Raw genomic sequence first — 20,685 nt, forward strand, 5'->3', positions numbered from 1 at the left:
ACTGTCCAAACAGTCAATTGACAGCAGGCAACAAGGCATGCGCAAGTATGCTCAACTGATACCGTCACCATGGACGGTCGCGCGGGCCAGTCCACTTCAGACCCAGATCCGCAAGTGGTTCTCCGTCAACTCATAAGGCAAGCTCAAGCCGGTTCCTCCTTGTCCACCCACCAGCCCGAAGAATTCATGTCAACGAACGATGTCGATGACGATGACGAAGGCGATGGCAACCAGACGGATAGATCGGATACAAGCTCGGATGGTAGTGCTGCGAAGCACTCATCCGATGACGGTTCATCCTCGCCTCCACCACTAGCACCACGCGATCAAGACAGCCGCTTGCTTCCTTATCATCAGATCTCTGCCTCATTAGCATCTATCACAGCCGATCGACGAGAACTCACCACACTTCTTCAACAGAAGAAACACATCTCAACTGCCCAGAAACGCAATGGACGTCATCAACGCTCGCTCGAACGATCGCTTCAACTCCTCTCCAAGGTCCGCGAAGAGCTCAAGGCAGTTCTCACCTCGCTAGACACCGCCGACATTGTCGATGCCGAGGATCAGTCTCTCGAGGTCATCCGCATTCGCAAACACGCCGAGGATGCAGCAGCTGCAAGTCCCTTCCGAGCTTCGATGGTGCAACAAATTCCCCTGCTGCGCTTGCAATCCATTGAACGTGCAGAGTACGACTATGCGCTCGGATCGAGGATGTGGCTCGAGGCCGAAGATGTCCAGCTACGAACAGCTGTCAAAGCCGCCGTAATGAAGGCTCACACCATCGCGCTAAGCATGGACCCCGCTTTCAAGGGTGATGCGCTAGCAGAAGCTGCGAAGATGGATGAGGCGACAGCAATGCGACTGGCCGAGCAGATGGACGCGGACCGCAACCAGCCTTCGTCCTCTTCGGTTCAAGGAAGGAATGCGACTAGCGGACTCGATTGGCCAACAATTTCTGCTCGCGTGCCTACTCGTAGCATAGAGGAAACCAAGACACGCTGGTACGGTCATCTTCGACCCAGCGTTAACACTTCTGCTTGGAACCAAGAGGAAGTTGAAGACTTGATCCGCATCGCAACGCCATTTTTGGCCGGTTACCTTGCATGGCCGGCGTCTGAACGTGTTGAGGACGCAACGCAAGCATCGACAGTCAGGCAATTAGAAACAGCCCAGTCTGCGTCAGCATCGCGAGCTCCCGTGCCTTGGCAAAGCGTCGCCGAGCAGCTCGGTACCGGCCGCACAGCACACGCCTGCTTTGTCGCTTACTGCTCTGCAATTGTGCAACGCGACCAGCCCGACATGACATCCGCCGAAGACGAAAATGGTCGCGAGCTCTTTTCGCTCTTTCGTGGCTCTTGGCGCATCATGGCTTTACACGCCATGTCCGGTCCGAATGTCTCGATCTCCTCGCTTGTCGCCAAATCGAGTTCAGCTCCAAGCAAGGGCGAGGCTCACGACGACCGCCCCCCGTCCATCCTCGGCAAAGTTGGCCGCGATGCGCAGACTTTGTACCGTCGCTTCCGCAACACGACCGATCCAGCTTTGGCCACTGGCTCGTGGTCGCTCGAAGAAGATCTCTCGTTGGCCAAGGCGGTGCACGACTTGGGCTCCGACAACTGGGCTGGTGTAGCAGCACGGATCATGGCTGGTCGCAATTCGTCTCAGTGTCGCGAGCGTTGGAATCGTCGGCTCAAGCAGGTTGTGGCTGAGGCAGGAGCGGCTGCAACTGATGAACGAGGCCAACTGAACGAGCAGGTGATTGCAGATATCATCGAGAACAAGAAAGTGATCAGGTGGAACAAGTCCATGGACGATCTGCTGCTGCCTTGTGTGGATGATGATTTCAAGGCCAAGGACGGCAAGACTTTTGCAGATGTGGCCAGGTATTTGACGGACAAGATCGGGACGCCGCTCTCGGACAAGAACGTGCGCGACCGGATCTCCATCTTGAGGCGCAATAGGCTAGGGCCGGGTCAAGCTGGGAGCGGAAAAGGAGGCAAGGGGAAGCGAAAGGAGCCGGACCCCGAGCTTGATATGAACGGCAGGGTTGCTGGACAGCAAGGCCAGTCTTTGGCGGTGCACCACGGGGCACAGAAATCCCCTACATGGCCAGGATCGAACCCGGCCTCGGGCCCAGACCAGCAAAGTTTAAGCTCGGAGGGGACTCCAAAGCCGCCGGCTCGCTCACGCACTGCCATCGTCCCCGGTGGTAAGCGCCAAAAGCTTTGACCTGAAGCCACCTTACCCGATCTGTTATGTCCTTCCCGTATGGGCGGTTTTGCCTTTCAGCCATGTATCACGCTGGCTGAGATGATGTTTTGTGTATATAGCCCGATCTGTTCTTTCGCAGCATTGATCCCGATCACGAAATAATACCCGATTCGGTTTTGTGACAGAGCATCACGTGAAGCAAGCGAGTCGGAAGGAGTTGGACTTTTTTTCCCGTCTCTGTCTTTCTTCTCAGCTGAAGCTGTCTTCTGCATGCGATTGTGATCCGCAACCATCATCAACTGCGATCCTCACGTTCCTGCGCTCTCTACGCTCTCTGCACTTAACGGACCAGCCATCTTGACTGCAAGAGCGCAAAACGACGCATCCGCATCGCGTCAAGAATTCCTATACTCGACAAGACGTGGTGGTTTCTTCTTCCGACGATGGTTTCCTCGCTCATACGCACAGCCGTCGCCCGAACGGCCGTCTCGGCTGGCACGGTTGCTGGGCCCTCGAAAGCCATCGCTCGATTCTCAACATCTTCGAGCCGATACATCGCGGATAACAAGAACGATGCATCGCCCGCACGCGATCATCGACCAAGATCGGCGGTGGGGCCGGGCAGCGCTGGGCAGCTGTCGTCGGTGCAGCACAGCAAAGAGGAGAACCTGGGAGTGGAACCGACGCCGACAGTAGGGGGAAAGACGCAGCGAGATGCGATTAATTCGGCCATGGGGGTGTTGGACAGTCTTGCGCGCGACGTTGCGTCCGGCTCCTCTAGCGCGGCAGAGGAGGGGGCTTCTGCGTCGATAGCATCCTCACCGATTACGACGCCGTCTGCACCGTCGCTGGCTGCGGTCCACGATGCGTCCACGGGTCCTGCTTACACTCCGACCACGTTGCCGCCAAAGACGGACCCCACACTCGAGTTCCTGACGAACCTGCTCATGAAGGACGGCAAGAAAGCGCAGGCGCAACGATTCACTACGCGCACGCTATCGATCATCTCGACCATGACCAACTCGAACCCGCTACCGCTGATCCACGACGCCATCACGCGGACCGCCCCGCTCGTCAAACTGCAGAGCAAGAAGCAGGGTGGTAAGAGCTTACAGGTGCCCGTGGTGCTCACACAGCGCCAGTCGACGCGGAAAGCGTTGACGTGGATCATCGATGCGAGCAAGAAGCGACCGGATCGCGAGCTCGAGAGACGGCTGGCTGCCGAGTTCTTGGCCGTGGTCGAGGGCACCAGCAATGCCATCGCCAAGAAGGAGGAACAGCACCGCATCGCGACGGTCAACAGGGCTAATGCTGCGGTTAGGATTTGACAGTGTGATACTATTTGCTGCTTGTACGCTCTTTCACCCATCGCTGACACTTCGAAGCAAGAAGAAGAACCTCATCGACAAGATCTGCCCATATTAAGCCGCAGTGGTTGAGACAAAGATGCTTTTTCAGCGTTGGGCATGTGAGAGGACTGTTTACGAGGGGCTTGACCGAAGCTCGTCCTTGCCAGCTGCGCTTCTTCGAAAGGCAGACCCGAAGATCATTTGTGCTTTCCCCATACAGTGCTGACTGGAACAACACCGGCACACAGAGTAAGAGCTTGGGTGAGCGAGTAAGTGAGACTCGGGACCTCCCGACAAGGTCCACTCTTGCAGATGGTCGTATCGGCAACCCCGATTTTCACCCCTCTCCCTGTCATCCTCTTCCCCTTCTCGCTTATCCCGAATCGCAAATGCCGACTGCGCGGAATGCGCACACATCCTTTTTCTAGCCGAACATGAAGAAGGAAAGAAAAATGCTCTCGCAGCGGGCAGCTTCTATTTTGGGGGGCAGGTACAGTAGCAGTGACAGTTTCGCCGTTGGTGCATCCAAGTCAACTGTGCATTTCTTGCCATGGCGACGATCCCTTTTCGGTTTCGCTTGGCACGACACACGTTTTCGCCTGAGCCAAGACCTTACTTAGGCCGCTGCTGCTCAATGCTGCATGTTTATTTCTCCCGTTTTTCAAAGTCAGAAAGTCGATTTTAGCGTGTCTCTGTGTTTGTACTGTATGTGTGTGTGTGTGTGTGTGTTGGTTCTGCTCGATTTGCGAGCGTTGGGTCGTCATCGGACGAGGGCTGAGCTTGGACCGCTTTCACTTCAGAGTGAGGCCAAGTGGAAGTGGTGGAGTGGACGAGGGTGGGAACAGCAGAGAGAGGGGTTTAAGCGAGTGATGGTTCCCGAAACAACGCCTTGTTGTTTGACACCGAGCGCAGCCGCCTTTGTCTGCCCTCTCTCTACCCACACACTCACATTTTGTTTTCCTGCGGCCCCCGTTAGCTTGTTCTAGCTGCTCATCCTTTCCATTCTAGCACCACCATCACCCTCGTTCATCAACCCCCCATAATCGTCAGCCCAGCATGACAAAGCGATACCTCATCCCCGCGCTCGCCATCTCGTTCGTCTCGATGGTGCTGCTCGTCCTGGTCACCATCAGCACACCCACGACGCTCTCGGACAGCACGCCGTTCGACTTTGTGCGCTCCTCGTCGCTCGGCGGCATTGTCGATCTCTCGCCCAACTCGAACGAAAAGCGGCTGATTGGAGCTGTCAAGTTCGGCACGTGGGGCTACTGCACCGCGCTCAACGGTACCTCGAACTACGCGTGCTTCAAGCACTCGCACGGCTACTCGGTTCGCTTTGGGATCAACCCGAACACCACGGCGACAGCGGCGCGCGATGCCGTGAGCATCGGGTCTTCGTGGACGCGCGGGCTCGCCGTGCACGTGGTTGCGTTCGTTGCTGCGCTCATTGGCCTCGTGCTCACCGCGATCCCCAAACAGGTCGTGCGCCTCGCCGCGCTCGTGGTCAACGCCGTCGCCGCCCTCCTGGCACTCATTGCGTTCGCCATCGATATCGCGCTTTACGTCTACGTCCAGCGCCAGATGAAGAAAGTCGCCGACAGCCCCAACACCATGCCCGGCCCTGCGTTCTACATGGCCCTCATCGCCATCCCCATCGCCGTCGCCGCCACCGTGTTCAACGGTCTCAACTGGAAGAGCGAGTCCCTGGACAGGGTCGTCACAAGCGGGTACGACTACCCGGCAGCGACAGGCGCCGCGGGAGACGACAGCTGGAAGTATGGCAACCACCAGATGCAGCCCACTAGCGCCAGTAGCGAGTACACGCAGACGGGCGCTGGCAGTGCCAGTGCGCAAAAGGTGCTGGATGCGTATGAGGAGTCGAAGCACACCTAAGTTGGAGAGCAGGGTCGTTGGCGTGAAAAGTCTTTCGTTTGTATCACTTGTCTGTCTCTAGTCGGTTTTATAATGTTGTCCTTCTTTGATCTTGGGTTTATGGTACGTTTGTATTGAGTTGGCGATGGTGTGCCTTTGAGGGTTGTGTGCAGACATGCGCCAGAGTCCCGCTAGGCGAACTCGCTCCCAAAGATGCGGTTGACCTTGTTGCTCGTCTGCCACGCAGCCAGCACCGCGGCCACGGCGGCCATCTGCCCGCCCACGGCCCACACGCTCGCCAACATGAACCTCGGCGTCCACACCTTGAAGAGCATCAGATGGCGGCGGAACAGCAGCCCGCTCACGAGCGCCGTGCTGACCAGAACCGCCAGCGCGTACACGTGGAGTGTCATGAGTCCGGACAGCAGCTGGCGCGGAGTTGCCATGCGCCGCCCGCTCCCCCGTGGGAGCGGGGTGGCGTTCCAGAGCACGCCGAGCGTCGTGAGCAGCGGCGGGAGCAGGGTGAGGTGTCCGAACGAGTTGAGCGCGACCAGCAGGGGAGAGAGCGGGTAGGTGAGTGTGGGCGAGGTGAGGAACGCGAGCCGCCACTGGATCGAGGCGAGCGTGGCTTGGTGGCCCGTGGAGAAGAAGACGAGGTGGGCGAGGAGCGCGTACGTGCTGATCTCGGCGGAAGTGAGGTGGATGGGCCGCGTTGGAGTGGGAGGTGCAGCGGCGGCAGCTGGAGTGGTACTTCCGGGAGACGATTGCGACGCCAGCCTCTGCCGATGCAGCACAACAACGTCTCTCTCGGCATCGCCCAGCTCGACACACGCCATCGCAGCCACCCACACCAGCCCGACTGCCAACTGCCCCATCGGCTGCGTCACAACCCACAGCAACCCTACCACCACACCAACCAACAGCACATAGCTGCTGCCGAAACTGTTGGCGTACCCCAAGATCGTCACCTTGGGCTGCTGCCCCTCGTGTTCGCCCCCCTCGCGTCGGATCTCCAAACACAGCGGGGCAAACACCCAAAACGCCACGGCCACCACCCCCAGCACCACCAGATCCACCTTGACCGTCCACTGCTTGACCGTTTCCAGCGTGGGCCCCCACCCGCCGCGCTGCACCGCATCCAACGGACTCGCCCAGTCCATCGCCCAAACTCCAGCGCCCGTCATCAGCGTCGGCCGCAACACCCACTTTGCGAACACGCGTGCAATGCCCACGTTGCTCTTGCTCTGCTCAAGGAACTTGCCGATCAGCCCGGGAAGCAGGTAGGCGAACACATAGGCGCCAGCGATGATGTACGGGCTGTTGAGCGCACCGGAGGAGGTGGAAGAGGAGGAGAAGAACGTGTTCTCGCAGTACGGCGCTTGTTCCTCCCGGCACACGCGCGCAATTGCCGCGAGCCGGATGCAGACCAGCGCGATGACGCAGAGCACGCCCGCGCGCAGCTTTGTGCGCGTGTTGGGCGACGATCCCACCAGCAGCACGCCTCGGATGAAGAGCAACGACGTGAGCGCGAGCAGCACGAACCGATCTTCGAAGACCAGGAACGAGTTCGAAGTAAACAGCAAGGCATGGACGAGCAGGGCGAGCCAGCCTGCTGTATTGAGCAAGGTGGTTGTGGCTGGAACGGAGGAGGCCTGAGTGTCTTGAAGTGGGGACCGTTGAAGGAATGATGGGAGATGCGTGGAAAGGAGAGAGAGCTGCGAAGTGAGCGTGGCGCCGCCGAGCATGCTGTCGAGAAGCGTCAGTGGCTGAAGGATCGATGCGACCACCGCTGGGAGGGGGAGCAGGGTCGTATAGTGCAAGCCAGCCCCCAGCACCGCACCGACAAGCAACGGCCGGGAGACAGACTTCCACACGACAGCGTACAGCTCCTGCGTCGTCTCCGTGCGCCTCTTCACCGCCGTCTCCCCTCCCCGCTCTGCTTGCGCACCATCTTTCTCATCATCTCCACCGCTATGCAAGACTCCGACCAACCCATCCACCGCGCCACCCCTCACCACCCACGCACACACCAACGTCAGCACCAACACGGCCAACCCAAGCGCAATTCTCACCATGTCAAACTGCGCCCACACCTCTCGCGCCCTGCCCAAGCTCACCCGGTTGAACCTGTGATACGCCTGTGCCGCCCTCCTCAGCGCCACCTCCACGTCGTCAGCCGTTTTCTTCCGGCCTGCATATAGAACGTGAGCCAGCTCGGCATCCGCGCGCACAGCGTCCAGCCATCGCGCGTCGAACTCCGGTTGGAACGCGGCGAGATCGGGCGAGTGCTTCGAATACGCAGCGACGTAGGTGCGCATCTGCGTGGCGGTGATGCGGAGGGCGCGGAGGAGGGTGTGCGGGTGCGAGAAGAGGTCGGGGACGACGCTGCCCAGGTTGTTGTAGGGGACGGGCAGGCCGAGGAGGATCGAGAGCGTCGGGACGAGGTCGATCTGCGGGATGCTTCTGTGGCCGTCGGAAGGGTAGGGGGGCGAGGGGAGCGGGGTGAATGGGATCCTTGAGGGAGAGATTGCTTCGACGTCAGGGGAGGAGAGGTACTCTGCTGGGTCTGGACGGAGATCTTTGCGCCGACCAGTGTGGCCAAACCCGGACTTGGAGTACATCCACAGACCGGCACCAATTTCGAGCTCGGCATCGCCACCGTGATCCCCGCGCTCGTCCATGCCGTGATCGCCCATAACCACCACCAGCGTCTCATCGTCCACGGCGTCGGTGATATTTTGAAGCAACAGTTGCATCTCTTGCAACTTGACCTTCATCTTGGCATGACTGGCTCCGAAGCGGTGCCCGACATGATCGACACCCAGCGTATGCCCCACGAGCAAGCGCCACGAGTCGTGCACGCCAGCTTTGCGTTCCGGATGGTCTCGCTGCAGGAAAGGTAACAGCTTGGCCTCAACTCCACGATCGACCGTGTCGAGATCTTCGACATTGAATGAGTCGTACGTCCAGGTTGTGTCTGCATCGAAGAGGTCCGGGAACACTGTACTCCATGTATCGTCGCCTGCAAACACCAGACCTGCGTTGCTTGCACCAGAAGACGAGATGGATCGTTTGAACTGAGCAATCCAGTTATCCTCGTTGACCTGACCGACACCGGTCCCCGCAGAACCGAAGTTGGCACCTGCCTCGAAGAAGGTCGGCAGCGTGCCCGTAGTGAGCCCTTTGAGCCGTTGCAGGGTTGTGGTCGGCGGGTCGGCAGTGAAGTGTGCTACGAACGACGCGGGGCCCGGCCGATCCGCGAAGGCTGGAATACCGTGTTTGGCGGTCAACTCTGCCGGCAGGGTGAGCACATTGTGGTAGTGAGGGTTCGGGCTCCACCCGCTCTCGTTTGCTACCGAGCCAGACGGAGGAGGAGGAGCGATGAAATCGTATCGCAGCGCATCGACAATCAGCACAACCGCCTTGGAATGCGTCGGCGCCAGTCTGCACTCGCCCTCGCCCGTGATCGGATCCAACGCAGCCTGGGCCCAGCTCAACAGCGCCTCATCGTCCGTCGTCGCTGGAGGGCTAGGTAGTGTCCAATAGCCATCCGCGGACTTGCTGCACTCGCTGATCCCCGTCAGCTCGTGCCTCGTTAGCAAGAACCCTTTGACGAACAGCCATACTCCCACCAGCGTGTACGTCAGCACCAACGCGAGCAACCCCACGACGCTGAGGAACGCATTGTTCGGGGAAGCGGCTTTTTGCGGCACTCGGTCTGGATGTCTCTCTGCATAAGACGAGTGCGACGAGTGCGAAGAGTCTGAGCCGTGTGAGTCGTGCGAGCCATGCGAAGAGTGAGAAGATCGGCGTCGACGGCGGAGTGAATCGCCGAACGCCGGATGCTGACCCGAAAGCACCGGGGGCGGATTGAGTGCTGAAGTTGACCGCGCCTGTGGCGGTGATGTCGCCATCTTGAGTGCTGCAGCAAATCAAAGGAGCTGTCAAGAACGACAACGACGATGACGATGATATTTGGTGAGAAGAAGTGGATACGCACAGCATTGGAAAGTGGAGGAGAAAACTCGAGCTTCGGAACGCGACGTCCGTGCTCAAATTCGCCCGTGTTCTGTTGCCCTCTGTTCGACAGCCGTGTCCGCCATTGCCAGCGTCGACCATGTTCAAACACCCGCATCTGTAGACTGAAATAAAACTATTCAACGTTGTTACAATATGTACAAGATAGCAGGGTTGGCCATCAGCTATGTGACTGTGGGAGAAATGTATGTACAAAAAGGTGTGAATCGCCCCGTTCTTGCGATCGCGATATTTACAGGTCTTGGTCGGGGCGTGTGTTCCTATTTACAGAGTTGTGGGGTATAAGTTTTCTGGCTCCTCCGCCACTTCTTCTTCCCCTCCTCAAAGCGAAGATGCACCGCTCTTGAGCCTCCTCAGCAGATCATCATCGTCCTTGGTCTCCGGGTGGAACGTGATCTTGCCATCCTTGAACAACGTCGCCGTGTCCACAGGCGGCTCGCTTGACACTTGCTGCTGCTGCTGCGTGGCCTTGGCTTGGCCCTGCTTTCCCTCGCTGCCAGACTCCGAAGGACTAGAGCGCCAGTTACCGCCGATGCTGGCCACCACAAATCCAGGAACCATAGCGAGGATGCTCTGGTGGTGGAAGTTGGCCGACTTGAGCTGGCGTTGGCGCGACTCGTAGATGCGCGGCGTCGCCCGAATACGGCCACCGCGAATGCTGCGGAACGAGTTGAGCTGCTCGCCCACCTGACCGACGGCAGGCAGCCATTCGGAGAAAGTGCGGGCACGCACGCCCTTGTCATCTTCCGAGTCCGCCTCGCTCACGGGAGGCGGAAGCGCATTGGGGTCCGCCATGAGCCTGTACCTGATCAGCAGGTCCTCGATCGGCTGCGTAGGCACCAAACGGATCAGGACAGCCAACGGCCATGACAGGGCACCGACCACAATTGACACGGCCCAGTCGCGTCCCGTCAGTGGGACCACCGAGAAAGCCCTACCGCCGACAAACATGATGAGCACCTGGAAGCCGATCTCGAGCGCCAGGATGCCCAAGAACCACGGGTTCTTGTGCAGGTTGCTGAAGATGTTGAGGTTGCGCGTCAACGAGCGCGAATTGACCTGGTTGAACAGCTGGCACCACACGAAAGTGTTGAACACGATTGCCGACAGCTCCGTGTCGCTGTGCTGCTCGAACGGTGTGCCTGTCGCCATGTTGAGGATCGACTTGCCAGCAAAATTGAGCACCAGAATCACCGTAAATTGGTAGATCGACTGCCCCACTATCATCTTCCACATGTCGGTCGAAATCAGCGAGGCGCTGCGACGGTCCGGCTTACGGTCCAGTAGGTCCGGTGTAGCAGGGTCAGTGGCCAGCGCAAGAGCCGCGAGCGTGTCCATGATCAAGTTGATCCACAACAGCTGCACAGCCTTGAGCGCCGACTTACCCTCGTCGGACGCCACCGCCGTGACAAACGTGACAATCACCGCGGAAATGTTGACAGAGAGCTGGAACTGCAAGAACTTGCGCACCGCATCATTGACACAGCGTCCCCACATGATGGCACTGACGATCGACGCAAAGTTGTCGTCCATAAGAATAATGTCCGACGCCTCCTTGGCCACCTCGGTACCAGCGATACCCATCGAGAATCCTACGTTGGCCGTCTTGAGCGCAGGTCCGTCGTTAGTACCGTCGCCCGTGACACCCACCACCTCACCGAGGCTTTTGAGCGTCTCAACCAAGATCTTCTTGTCTTCGGGCGATGATCTCGCAAGCACCTGTAGCTTGGGGACCACCTCCATCATGTCGGTGGGGCTGAGCTTGCGGAATACGGGACCTTCCATGACAATGCCGCCTGGCGTGTAGATACCGCACTGCGTAGCGATCGATTTGGCAGTCAGAACGTTGTCACCCGTGCACATCTTGACCTGCACACCGGCACGTCGACTAGCCTCCACTGCCTCAGTGACACCCGGTCGCAGAGGATCCTCAATAGCAGCAATGGCCACCAGCGTCAGGTCCTGAGCAAGCGAAGAGTACTCGACCTCCCCCGACTCGTCGAGCTCGGCGTCCTTGGGAGGGAACGATTCGAGATCACGGTAGACGAGAGCCAGCGTTCGGAGCGTCTGGTTGGCGAAGCCTGTGATGGTCGAATTGACTTGTTCGAGTTTGGCAGCGTCGAGCTGCCCAATCTGGATGTCATCCGTGTCTGTTTCAGTTACTTCGACGTGGCGAGTGCAGAGACGCGTGAGCACCTCACTGGCACCCTTGAGGTAGATACGGAAACCACCCTCGGGGCGTTTGACCACGACACCCATGGCCTTGCGGTCCGAGCTGAAGGGGATCATCTGCACCACCTCGGCGCGCTCTCGCGAAGCACGGTAGTCTTCCCACTGGAGCTCCTTGGCCATCTTGAGCAGAGCTGTCTCGGTTTTGGAACCAACGAAGCCAACATCCTTCTTCTTTTCCTCAGTGGCCGCCTTCTTACTCGACTTCCACTTGAGAAGACCCGACAGCCCGTGCTTCTTGACTGCGATGACAGGGTTTACAGCGTCGTCCTTTGCATCACCGTCTTCCTCGGCCTCCTCGAAGGCGGTGGAGTTGATGGCGATGCTGTCGTTGAGAAGCTTTTGCAGAGGAGTGCTGATCGACCGATTGAGCTCGCCCTGTTCGACAATGCGGGTCGGAGATGCAGAAGCGGAATCGTGCTCGGTCTCGACACGCTTGCGGTTAGCCTCCAGGCGGTCGGCAAACTTGAAGTGCACGCCGATGCTTCCAGCAACAACGCTCATCTCGTTCTGTGTCAAGGTTCCGGTCTTGTCGGTGCAAACGACGCTAGCGTTGGCCATGGTCTCGCAAGCGCCAAGCAGACGCACGAGAAGGTTCATGTTGGTCATGCGCTTGGTGGCAAATGCAAGAGCAAGTGTGACAGCAAGAGGCAGACCTTCGGGCACGGCGACGACCACGACGGTGACGGCGATGATGAGGATGTCGATAAAGTCCTGCGCCTTGTCGTTGGACGAGCGGCTGGGATCCTGAGCGAGCTTAACAAAGAATCGGATCATGAGGGCGGTGAAGAGGAGGATACCGGCAGTGGAGCCGAGCCAGGCGATGAGGTCGGCGAGACGGTTGAGCTTAGACTGCAGAGGCGTGTCCTCGGCATCACTGCGGAGCGAGAGCATTAGCTTGCCGTTGAAGCTGGTGGGGCCGACGGCGATGACGACGTACTCGCCAACACCTTCGAGCACCTTGGAACCGGAGATGAGGAAGCAGTCGCGGTTCTTGGGCTTTTCGTTGTTGCGGCGCGCTTCATCGAGGTCGGCGATGCATTCGTCGTAGGTCACCTTGCGAATCATGTCGGATTCACCAGTAGCGCCGGACTCGTCACACTTGACATTGTGTCCACGAAGGAAGATGCCGTCACAGGGAACAATCTCACCGGGCTCGAGCTGGAGGATGTCACCGACCACAACGTCGTAGACCGACATGAGGGCGGGGCTTCCTTGACGGAGAACCTTGACGTCGCGCTGCTCCTTCTTGGCGTTGAGCTTCTTGAACTGGCGCTCCTTCTGGTAGTCGTTGACGGAACCGACGAGGTCGACAATGATGATGGCGATGATGATGGCAAGACCTTCAACCCAATCCAGGTGAACAAGTTCGCAAACAGCTGCAACGCCATTGTCGTCGACACAGGCAACCTTTTCGGGGGGCGTGGTGGTGGTGTAGATACCGAGAGCAAGAGAGACGACGGCGGCAACGCAAAGAAGGATGAGGATCTTGTCCTGGAGCGCGAGCCACATGAGCAGAAGTAGGCTGTTGGATTTGCGTTCGGGGAGAACGTTGTGGCCATAGACGCGGACGCGGTCCTCTTCGGTGGCGTCGACGAAGTTGACGTCGCGGCTCCTGGCAGCGGGACCACTTTCAACGTCGTGGTCACTGGTGCCTGCCTCGATGGTCTTGGTACCGCCTAGATCGAGACCGCGGTGTTCGTCGGTGCCGAGAGAGGCAAGGATGCCCTTGACGCCGCCCATGTCGCGCAGCTTGTCTACGCTCTTGGGGTCGAGCAGGTCCGCGAGCTCGATGGGTCGGAAGGGGAAAGGACGAGGGTCAACATTGCGCTGACGTTCGCGTTCAGCTGCGAGCGCCTTTGCCTGCGCCTCTCGACGGCCGGATCGTGTGACGCCCTTCAAGGACTGCTTGAGGCGGCCAAGGAAGCCGGTGGGCGCCGCCTCCTCTTGCTCTGGCGCCGCGACGGGCGCGTCGTTTTGCTTCTCGGTCTTGGTTGACATTTCCCAGGAAGCCGCTGTTGGAAAGATGCAGCAAGGTAATTGTGTGCGCCTGGAAGCCGGAGATGAGCCTCGGCCGTTCTTCGATTGAGGTCGTGGGCGCGGAAGGCTACTCGATTCAGTTGGCCATATTCTGTGGTGCAAGGCCGGAAACAAAGCAGAGGTGTAGAAGCAGGGGAAGCCCTCTCCGCGATGTCCAAATGAAGAGGCGATGGGGAGAGAGGCAGTCGCAGTGGAAAGGACGTTCCAGCAAGCAAGAGAGGTGGAGGTGAGGGGAGGAGGAAGTTGCCCGGATGGCAAGCAGACGCCTATATACTCTTCTGAGCAGAAGGACGGTTGCGAGTCGAGCACATCCAAGTGATGCAGAAAGAGTGGGGCGCAAACAGATCAGCTTCGGAAGCTGAGCAGCTGAGCATCGAATGAAAGCGAAATGGCGCGCCAGAAAGAAAGAGAGAGAGAGAGAGAGAGAGAGAGAGAGAGAGAGAAATAGGCCGCGCGTGAGCGCGTGACAAGCAGAGGGGAACGTGCGGAATGAATTCGAGGCGCTGCTGAAACAGTTGAGCGAGCAAATTTGGTTGACCGTTGTCCGAGGTCAAAAGGAGAAGAATACCAAGCCGTCAAACAGGGCGGAGTATGGATCTTTGGCGAACAGCAGACCACCACGACCGCAAGGAAGAGCGGGAGGGAGACATGCGCAGGCTTCCACTCTCACCCTTACACATAGCGGCGGCCTGGCTGCGCTGAGGATGTCGCCGCATATCGAAAAACGCAGTTCAACATGGCTCTCTTGGCTTGGACTCAAATTGCAAATTGAATAATCTGATGCGGCGGGCTGTGCCAGCGTCTGAGACAGAGAAAGACGAAGAAGACTTGTCCTTTTTCTTTCTTTGGTGGATATATGCATGCCAAGAGCGCTTTCCCCATCCTCGCATCACTGCCACTTCTGCGGCTGCCAGGGACCCTTTTTCAGAGAAAAGACGATTACTTGTCTTGCGGAGAGGCAGCAAGCAGCTCGTCGTGGTACAGTAAAGGCAGCAATTAGGCTATTTTTGGACTCGGTTTTCTCCCGTCCAACAACGCAACGAGTCCCAATAGTCGCATGCTCGGTCGAGCCGACGCCCTTGACCCTCGATTGACCGTCTTGGCATCAATCATGCAGGTTCACGCCTCTATCGGCTGCTCGAATCGTCTGTTCGAACAAGTTGTTCTGCCTCGGTGTGATCTTCTATGCTGGGTTGTCCACGTGCGAGTCTTGGTGCGACAAGCTCGTATGTGCTCGCTATCTCTTCTCTAGTCTTTATACGCTTCTGCTTCCTGTGCCATCGCTCTGACAGCACTATTCTTTCCTCATCGACTTGCTTCGATTGATCTGAGTGTGAGAGACCAGCCTTAAGGTATCCATCGCTACGCCTGCTCTGATGGATCAGACTCAGTTGTCAGACGGGACTGAGAGTTCCGCATGCTTCGAGCGAGGGTGAGCAACTAAAGATTCTTCTCTCGAATCGAGGCTGTGCTCGCCAATCGCGGAAATATATTATTTTATCTTTAATCTTATTTCCAAGCGCACAATCAAAAAGTCTTGGCGGAAAGTCTTGGCTTTTTGTCGTCATTACCGACCGCGTCTCGCCGCAAGTCAAGGTCGCCAATCATGATCCTCTGCCATCCGCACGTGCGAAGACGGGAAAGTCTTGGCTTCTGGTGCTCTTGCTTGCCATGCCCCGCCGTCACATCGCCGGTCCAACGACACTCTCAACAGCGCTCTCATAACCAGACTTCCGCTCAACAACACAAAGCACGATGCACGATGCAGATCACACTCTTGGGATCGGGTCGTTCGGCTTTGCATCCTGAAACGATTGACGATCGACATACAGGGCGGCATCAGATCTCAAGACGCTCAAAGCTGTACGCACCCACCAGCATGCTCTGCTCGAGCAGCTGCACACGGAGCGTCTTGACCTCGCCCTGTGTGCCCAGCTTGAGTCCTAGTCCACCGCCCATCTCGGCGCGAGCCGCTGCGTCCGCCTTGCTGCTCACGCTCACCTTGGTATTACCTGCCGACGCAACAGCGCCGCTCGCCGACAGCGTGGTGCCCTTAGGAGCCCTGCTCCTTCTGGCGTCGTCGGTCAAAGCGAGCATTTGGTTCTCCTGCTGCAGCTTGGCAAACGCTGAGAGCGGGGCGTTAAGCAGTCGAAGCGTCGACAGCAACTGCAGGTAGCGCGAAATGGTGCGAGACAGCGATTGCACCGTGGCATGCGAGCGCGGAGTAGCGAGGAGCAGGGGGAAGAATGTATCCAGCACATCGTTGGCCAGCGCCATCACGGCATCTGCATTGGGTGCTTTGGCTGTGACCGCCGTCATCGTGCCAATCTCGTCCGCGCCTGGCCTCTGGTCCTGCTCGCCCAGAAAGGGGACCTGGATCGTCTGGCTCAGCCAGGTATTGCACAGCTGCAGCAGCGCCATGACCTGCTCCACATCGTCTCGGAGCTGTGCTTTGAGCGCGCTTCGTAGCGCTGGCCGCGAGACACGCAGCTGCACCATCTGCGCCAGCAGCGCCAGGTACAGACGTGCGGCTTTGACGCTGCCCGCACCGCCGGGCTGATGACTCTGAAAAAGTCCTCGCACTCCAGAGATCAAGAGCGCCGCAAAAGTGTCTTCGCCAATGTCGGGCATGCGCTTGAGTGCAGCACGCAGAAGCTGTACGTCGTTCCATGCGCCCATCCTCGACCAGAACTCGGTGAGTCCTTCTGCATTTGCGCGCACCGACACGCTGCGTGCGAACGGCCCTGTGGCGACGGTGGAGACCTTCAACGTCGCAAAGATGGATGGATGCACGCGAGGGTTATTGAGTAGAGTAAGCAGAGCAGCTCGCGACAGCAACGTAGGGACAGCGGCGCCGTTGCTCTTGCCCTTGTTGTTATGGTTGCTGCGAGCGGGGAGGAGCAAGTCGAGCAGCTCACCAAAGAATTGGCTATCAGCCTCGTGTGCTGTGAGCGTCTCGAGCATGCGACCGTCGGCTGTCGCAGCATGAATCCAAGTTGAAAGGAGCGTGTTGATCTGGGCGCCCTTGCTTGTAGCCTTGCCACTGCCCTCAGAAATGTTCCTGATCTGCGCGAGCAGCTCTGTTCGGCTCGCGTCCGATTCCGAGTCTCCATTGACAGCCTCTGCAAGCTGATCGTCAGCCGTACGAATCCATCGAGCCGTGAGCTCACCTTTACCCAGAGCATCACGAAGCACGCTCGATGCGGGAACCACAAAAGGCACCGTGAGCACGCACACCTTACGCTGGTGCAGCTGTTCCAGAGCCTCGGCCTTGTCTGATGAACTCGAGCTGCGAGATGAAACGGTGGGTGGGCCCGTGGTGATGACGGCGGTCGAACCCGCAATACGCGATGCCGAGATGGTAGTCATGCGCTGCAGCAAGCCGTTGGAGGATACGGCGGCGCTGGCCGCTGGAACAAAAGGAACTGCCCAGTCGATCTGTTTGAGCACGGCGTTGAGCTCCAGGTCGACGATTAGGGCCACCACGCGCTCTTTGTCGGCAGTGGATGCAGTCGCCCGTGTGACGCCGACCACAAGGGCGTGGTCTCGGCTGAGAAGCAGGCAGCAGGATGGCGAAGCAGTGAAGGACGAAGAAGGACGCGAGCCTGACTGCGCAAGGGCGTGCAGGGCGTTGGTGGTGACGTTGCCGAGACGAGGCTCACCGCTGGGAGACGAAGTGAGGCTCATCGAGATGAGAGAGCCATCAAAGCCAAGGAGGACAAGTCGGCCGTCCGGGTGCACCTGAACATCCAGAACGTGTCTTGCATGGGCAATGCCGATGACCTGGACGCTGCCAAGCTTGACCGTAGCGATGGGCGACTCGGAGGCGCCGTCGAAGCTCTTGACGAAGGCGGTGAATTCGAGTGTAAGTGGGCCGGACGCAGCATGGATTGGGGGCAACGAGTCGTCGTGAGCTTGAACATCATCTTCTTCACCATCGTTGGTGCTCTTCTTGGAACGCTTGGATCGTTTTGTCTTCTTGCTGGCATCGCCTTCGGCATCAGCTGAGGCGGTGGATGACTTGGTGTCCGCAGTGACGGCAACACGCAAGCCGACGAGAGCCGCTTCTTCAATTTTGAGGCATCCTGAGATGAGACCTTTTGCTGAAGCAGCATCGAGCAGGTTGACGTAAAAGTGGCATCGAGGTTGGTCGAGCGGTGAAGTGGCGTTGACGGTATCGATGATATGCAAGGAAGAGGCCGAAGCTTGAACAGAGGCTTGATCGTCGTGTGTGATTGGCGAGGAAGCAATGACAGTGAGGCTGTCGTCGGTGTGCGTCAGAACGAGTCGACCATCGCCGAGAGCATGGACGAGGCGGATGGGCTTGGAAACGGCGAGCACCTCCTTCTTGACCTGGACCTCAGCGCTCTCTTTGCCCTTGGCCGAGATCTCCTCGACGAATGCACAGAGTTGATGCGTAGCAACAACGGCAGCACGAACGGACTGGATACGCGCATGCGACTCTATGCCTACATATGTGGTGCGCAGCGAGCGACCTTCACCGAGGGAGCGAAGTAAGGTGAGAGGAGCTGACGACGCGATCTCCGCCGAGGAGAGGGTGAAGCTCTGGATGGGCGTCTGTGTCAGAGGGTTGACAAGGTTGAGCGCATGACCCGCGACGAGGATGGGAAGTGTGCCCTTCAATCTACGCAGCACCCTCGTATCGGAAGAGAGCTTGTAGGCAGCACCGACGCAGACGGTGGACGTTTTTGTGGTGGAGAAGGCTGTGGCCGGAAGAGTAGCGTGACGAGCCAAGTCGGCAGCAGCCAGAGCGGGATGCGTCAGTAGCGTCGAAGGCTGCGCTAGCTCCGGAGTAGCCGATGCCGATGCCATGGTCGAGCTCGATTGCGACGCGATTGATGCCCTTGCTCTGCTGTTGATCGGCTTTGCCGTCGAATGAGGTTAGGAGAAACGAGAGAAACGAGAGAACCGAGCTCTTGAGATGCGGTTCTGCCGGCGCTGTGACTTGGCTTTGACTCCCGAGCTGGTTCGATATGTTGTTGCTGAGAGATGCAAGAGGAGCTAGGGCAGTCTTTTGGCGGTGATCTACTGCATCAAAACACGGAAAGACAGAGAAGAGAAGGAAGAGGATGGTACAGATCCGAAAAATTTCAAAGGGACAGAACAGAGCTTTCTTCTGGTTCCACACTTTTTTTCTTTTTCCGAATGTGCAAGCGACCCTTGACGTCTGTCTTCCAAATTCGGATTTGTCAGCGTGACATCGCAGCTGCCTCTCAACAAGGGTTTAACATTTTCAGAATTTAATTGGCCTTGGACCAGACCTGCGACCGAATCTAGCTCAAGGCTCTTTCCTCTAGTGACGACAGCCGACAAATTTGGTGCGAAGAAGCTTTCGAGTGTTGTTGACAAGCCTGAGCCTATTCATCTTCAGCCCCCATCCGATGCCGCAGGTATGATAGGTTCAGAAGTGGACAAGGACAGCTCCACGCGTGAATAGCAAGCAAGTTTGCCCAAAGACCGTCGTTAACTGCAACGTTAGAGCGGCATCAAGGCAATGAGACGGTGCAGTCCGTAGCGTTGCTGGCTGGCTGGCTGGCTATCTGGCCAAGTTCTAGCCCGCGGAAGACCCTTTCCGAGGAGAGTCGGTCAACGTGTTGTTTCGTTGAGCTGCATGTCGCTGCATGGGCATTCTTCTTTTGGCGCTTGAGAAGATCTTCAGCATGCAGCCCGGCGCATGAAGTCTTCTTTGGTCCGCAAGCAACAAACAATGAAACGGGTTCGAAGTGCTTGTCTGTCTAGAATCTGCATTCCGTCGATCGTCGGCATGAGACCAGCAGCTTGGATCCACTGGCATCTACAGTACAACAATGACAACGTCGCCCAAAGAACCAATCTCAAGCAGCTCGGTGTTGGGCGCTTTATGGAAATGTCAGTACACACGTTGGTGGTATAGAGATGGCGCCGCTCGGCCGCTCTCTTCATCGCGTGGCCTGCTCGGAAAGCATCAGACCGACCAAAACCAAGTCGCTCCGTACGCTGGCCTATCCTCGCGCTGGATCTTGGGCCAACGTTGGCACGATGATGATCCTCGGCTGGCCGGCTCGCTTGCTTGCTTCTGTTGCACTGGACCCGACGTGGCGGCGTTGCCGAGCTCTATACCTTTTGCGGAATTTTCAGGCTTCACAGGAGCCGTCTAAATCTGTCTTCGGATCAGCCTACAAAGCATCTTACCACACTCACACTCACACTCACACTCACTCACACTCACGCGCACGCACATGCACGCACACGCACACGCACACGCGCACGCACACACCACGCTCAGCTAGTTCTCCAAAGAGTGGAATTTCGCGCTTACGCTTTGAATCTGCTTCTCCTTTCCCCTTGCAGCCCGCTCGCCTCACACCTTAATTCGTGGGCTGCTGCTGTGGTGCTGTGACGGTTGCAAGTGTTGGCTCCCGCACTCGCCTCGCTTGAATCCGTCCGTCCGTCTTCGTATGCGCGAGTGGCCTCCTTTGCTCTCGGATGTCTCAGATTCGCCTGTCTTTCTTGCTTACGGTCTTTAGGTCTCTAGACTACAGAGACTACTCGAGATGCATGCGATGCCATGCCAGGCCACACGCTTGGACCTCCGCCTCTGTACGCCGGGATTGGGGCTGAGCGAGAAAGTGAGCCGCTGGCTGCGTTTGTGGTAAGCGTGCGTGCGTGCGTCGTCGCCTAGCCCCTTTGAACCCTGTTTAGTTGGTTGTTGGCCCTCCTCCTTGTCGCGCTTTCAACTGTCGCTCACTTCTTCTGTTTCTTCTTCTCTTCCCCCTCCTCCCTCTCTCCCCCTCTCTTTGTTTTCGTCCGACTACTGATTGGTACATCGGCAACCTCGGCGACAAAGAAAAGGTTCTTTCATTCTTCGTTTGGGTGTGACTGGGCTGCAATCGTCGCACACTGCTTCTTCAGCTCGCACTTTCGCCTCTTCGCCTCTTCCGCC

The 20,685-nt window shown here is 58.1% G+C and overlaps 6 protein-coding genes across 6 annotated transcripts; 3 read left to right on the top strand and 3 right to left on the bottom strand.

Annotated features, from left to right (window-relative positions):
- Positions 1-69: 69 nt before the first annotated feature.
- On the top strand, positions 70-2,232 carry EX895_006440 (uncharacterized protein; the record flags this gene model as incomplete). The annotated part of the gene is made up of 1 exon (XM_029887031.1): positions 70-2,232. One exon carries the CDS (start codon positions 70-72, stop codon positions 2,230-2,232), a length of 2,163 nt encoding a protein of 720 aa, XP_029736523.1.
- Positions 2,233-2,657: 425 nt separating this feature from the next.
- EX895_006441 (uncharacterized protein) lies at positions 2,658-3,542 on the top strand (the record flags this gene model as incomplete). Its single annotated transcript, XM_029887032.1, has 1 exon — positions 2,658-3,542. One exon carries the CDS (start codon positions 2,658-2,660, stop codon positions 3,540-3,542), a length of 885 nt encoding a protein of 294 aa, XP_029736524.1.
- Positions 3,543-4,619: 1,077 nt separating this feature from the next.
- EX895_006442 (uncharacterized protein) lies at positions 4,620-5,456 on the top strand (the record flags this gene model as incomplete). Its single annotated transcript, XM_029887033.1, has 1 exon — positions 4,620-5,456. The coding sequence occupies one exon, from the start codon at positions 4,620-4,622 to the stop codon at positions 5,454-5,456; it is 837 nt and encodes a 278-aa protein (XP_029736525.1).
- Positions 5,457-5,626: 170 nt separating this feature from the next.
- On the bottom strand, positions 5,627-9,349 carry EX895_006443 (uncharacterized protein; the record flags this gene model as incomplete). Its single annotated transcript, XM_029887034.1, has 1 exon — positions 5,627-9,349. The coding sequence occupies one exon, from the start codon at positions 9,347-9,349 to the stop codon at positions 5,627-5,629; it is 3,723 nt and encodes a 1,240-aa protein (XP_029736526.1).
- A 445-nt stretch (positions 9,350-9,794) lies between these two features.
- On the bottom strand, positions 9,795-13,703 carry EX895_006444 (uncharacterized protein; the record flags this gene model as incomplete). The annotated part of the gene is made up of 1 exon (XM_029887035.1): positions 9,795-13,703. One exon carries the CDS (start codon positions 13,701-13,703, stop codon positions 9,795-9,797), a length of 3,909 nt encoding a protein of 1,302 aa, XP_029736527.1.
- Positions 13,704-15,581: 1,878 nt separating this feature from the next.
- Positions 15,582-18,575, bottom strand: EX895_006445 (uncharacterized protein; the record flags this gene model as incomplete). Its single annotated transcript, XM_029887036.1, has 1 exon — positions 15,582-18,575. One exon carries the CDS (start codon positions 18,573-18,575, stop codon positions 15,582-15,584), a length of 2,994 nt encoding a protein of 997 aa, XP_029736528.1.
- Between the last annotated feature and the right edge of the window lie 2,110 nt (positions 18,576-20,685).

The sequence above is a fragment of the Sporisorium graminicola genome, chromosome SGRAM_9 (assembly GCF_005498985.1).
Source record: "Sporisorium graminicola strain CBS 10092 chromosome SGRAM_9, whole genome shotgun sequence".
Taxonomy (NCBI): Eukaryota; Fungi; Basidiomycota; class Ustilaginomycetes; order Ustilaginales; family Ustilaginaceae; genus Sporisorium; species Sporisorium graminicola.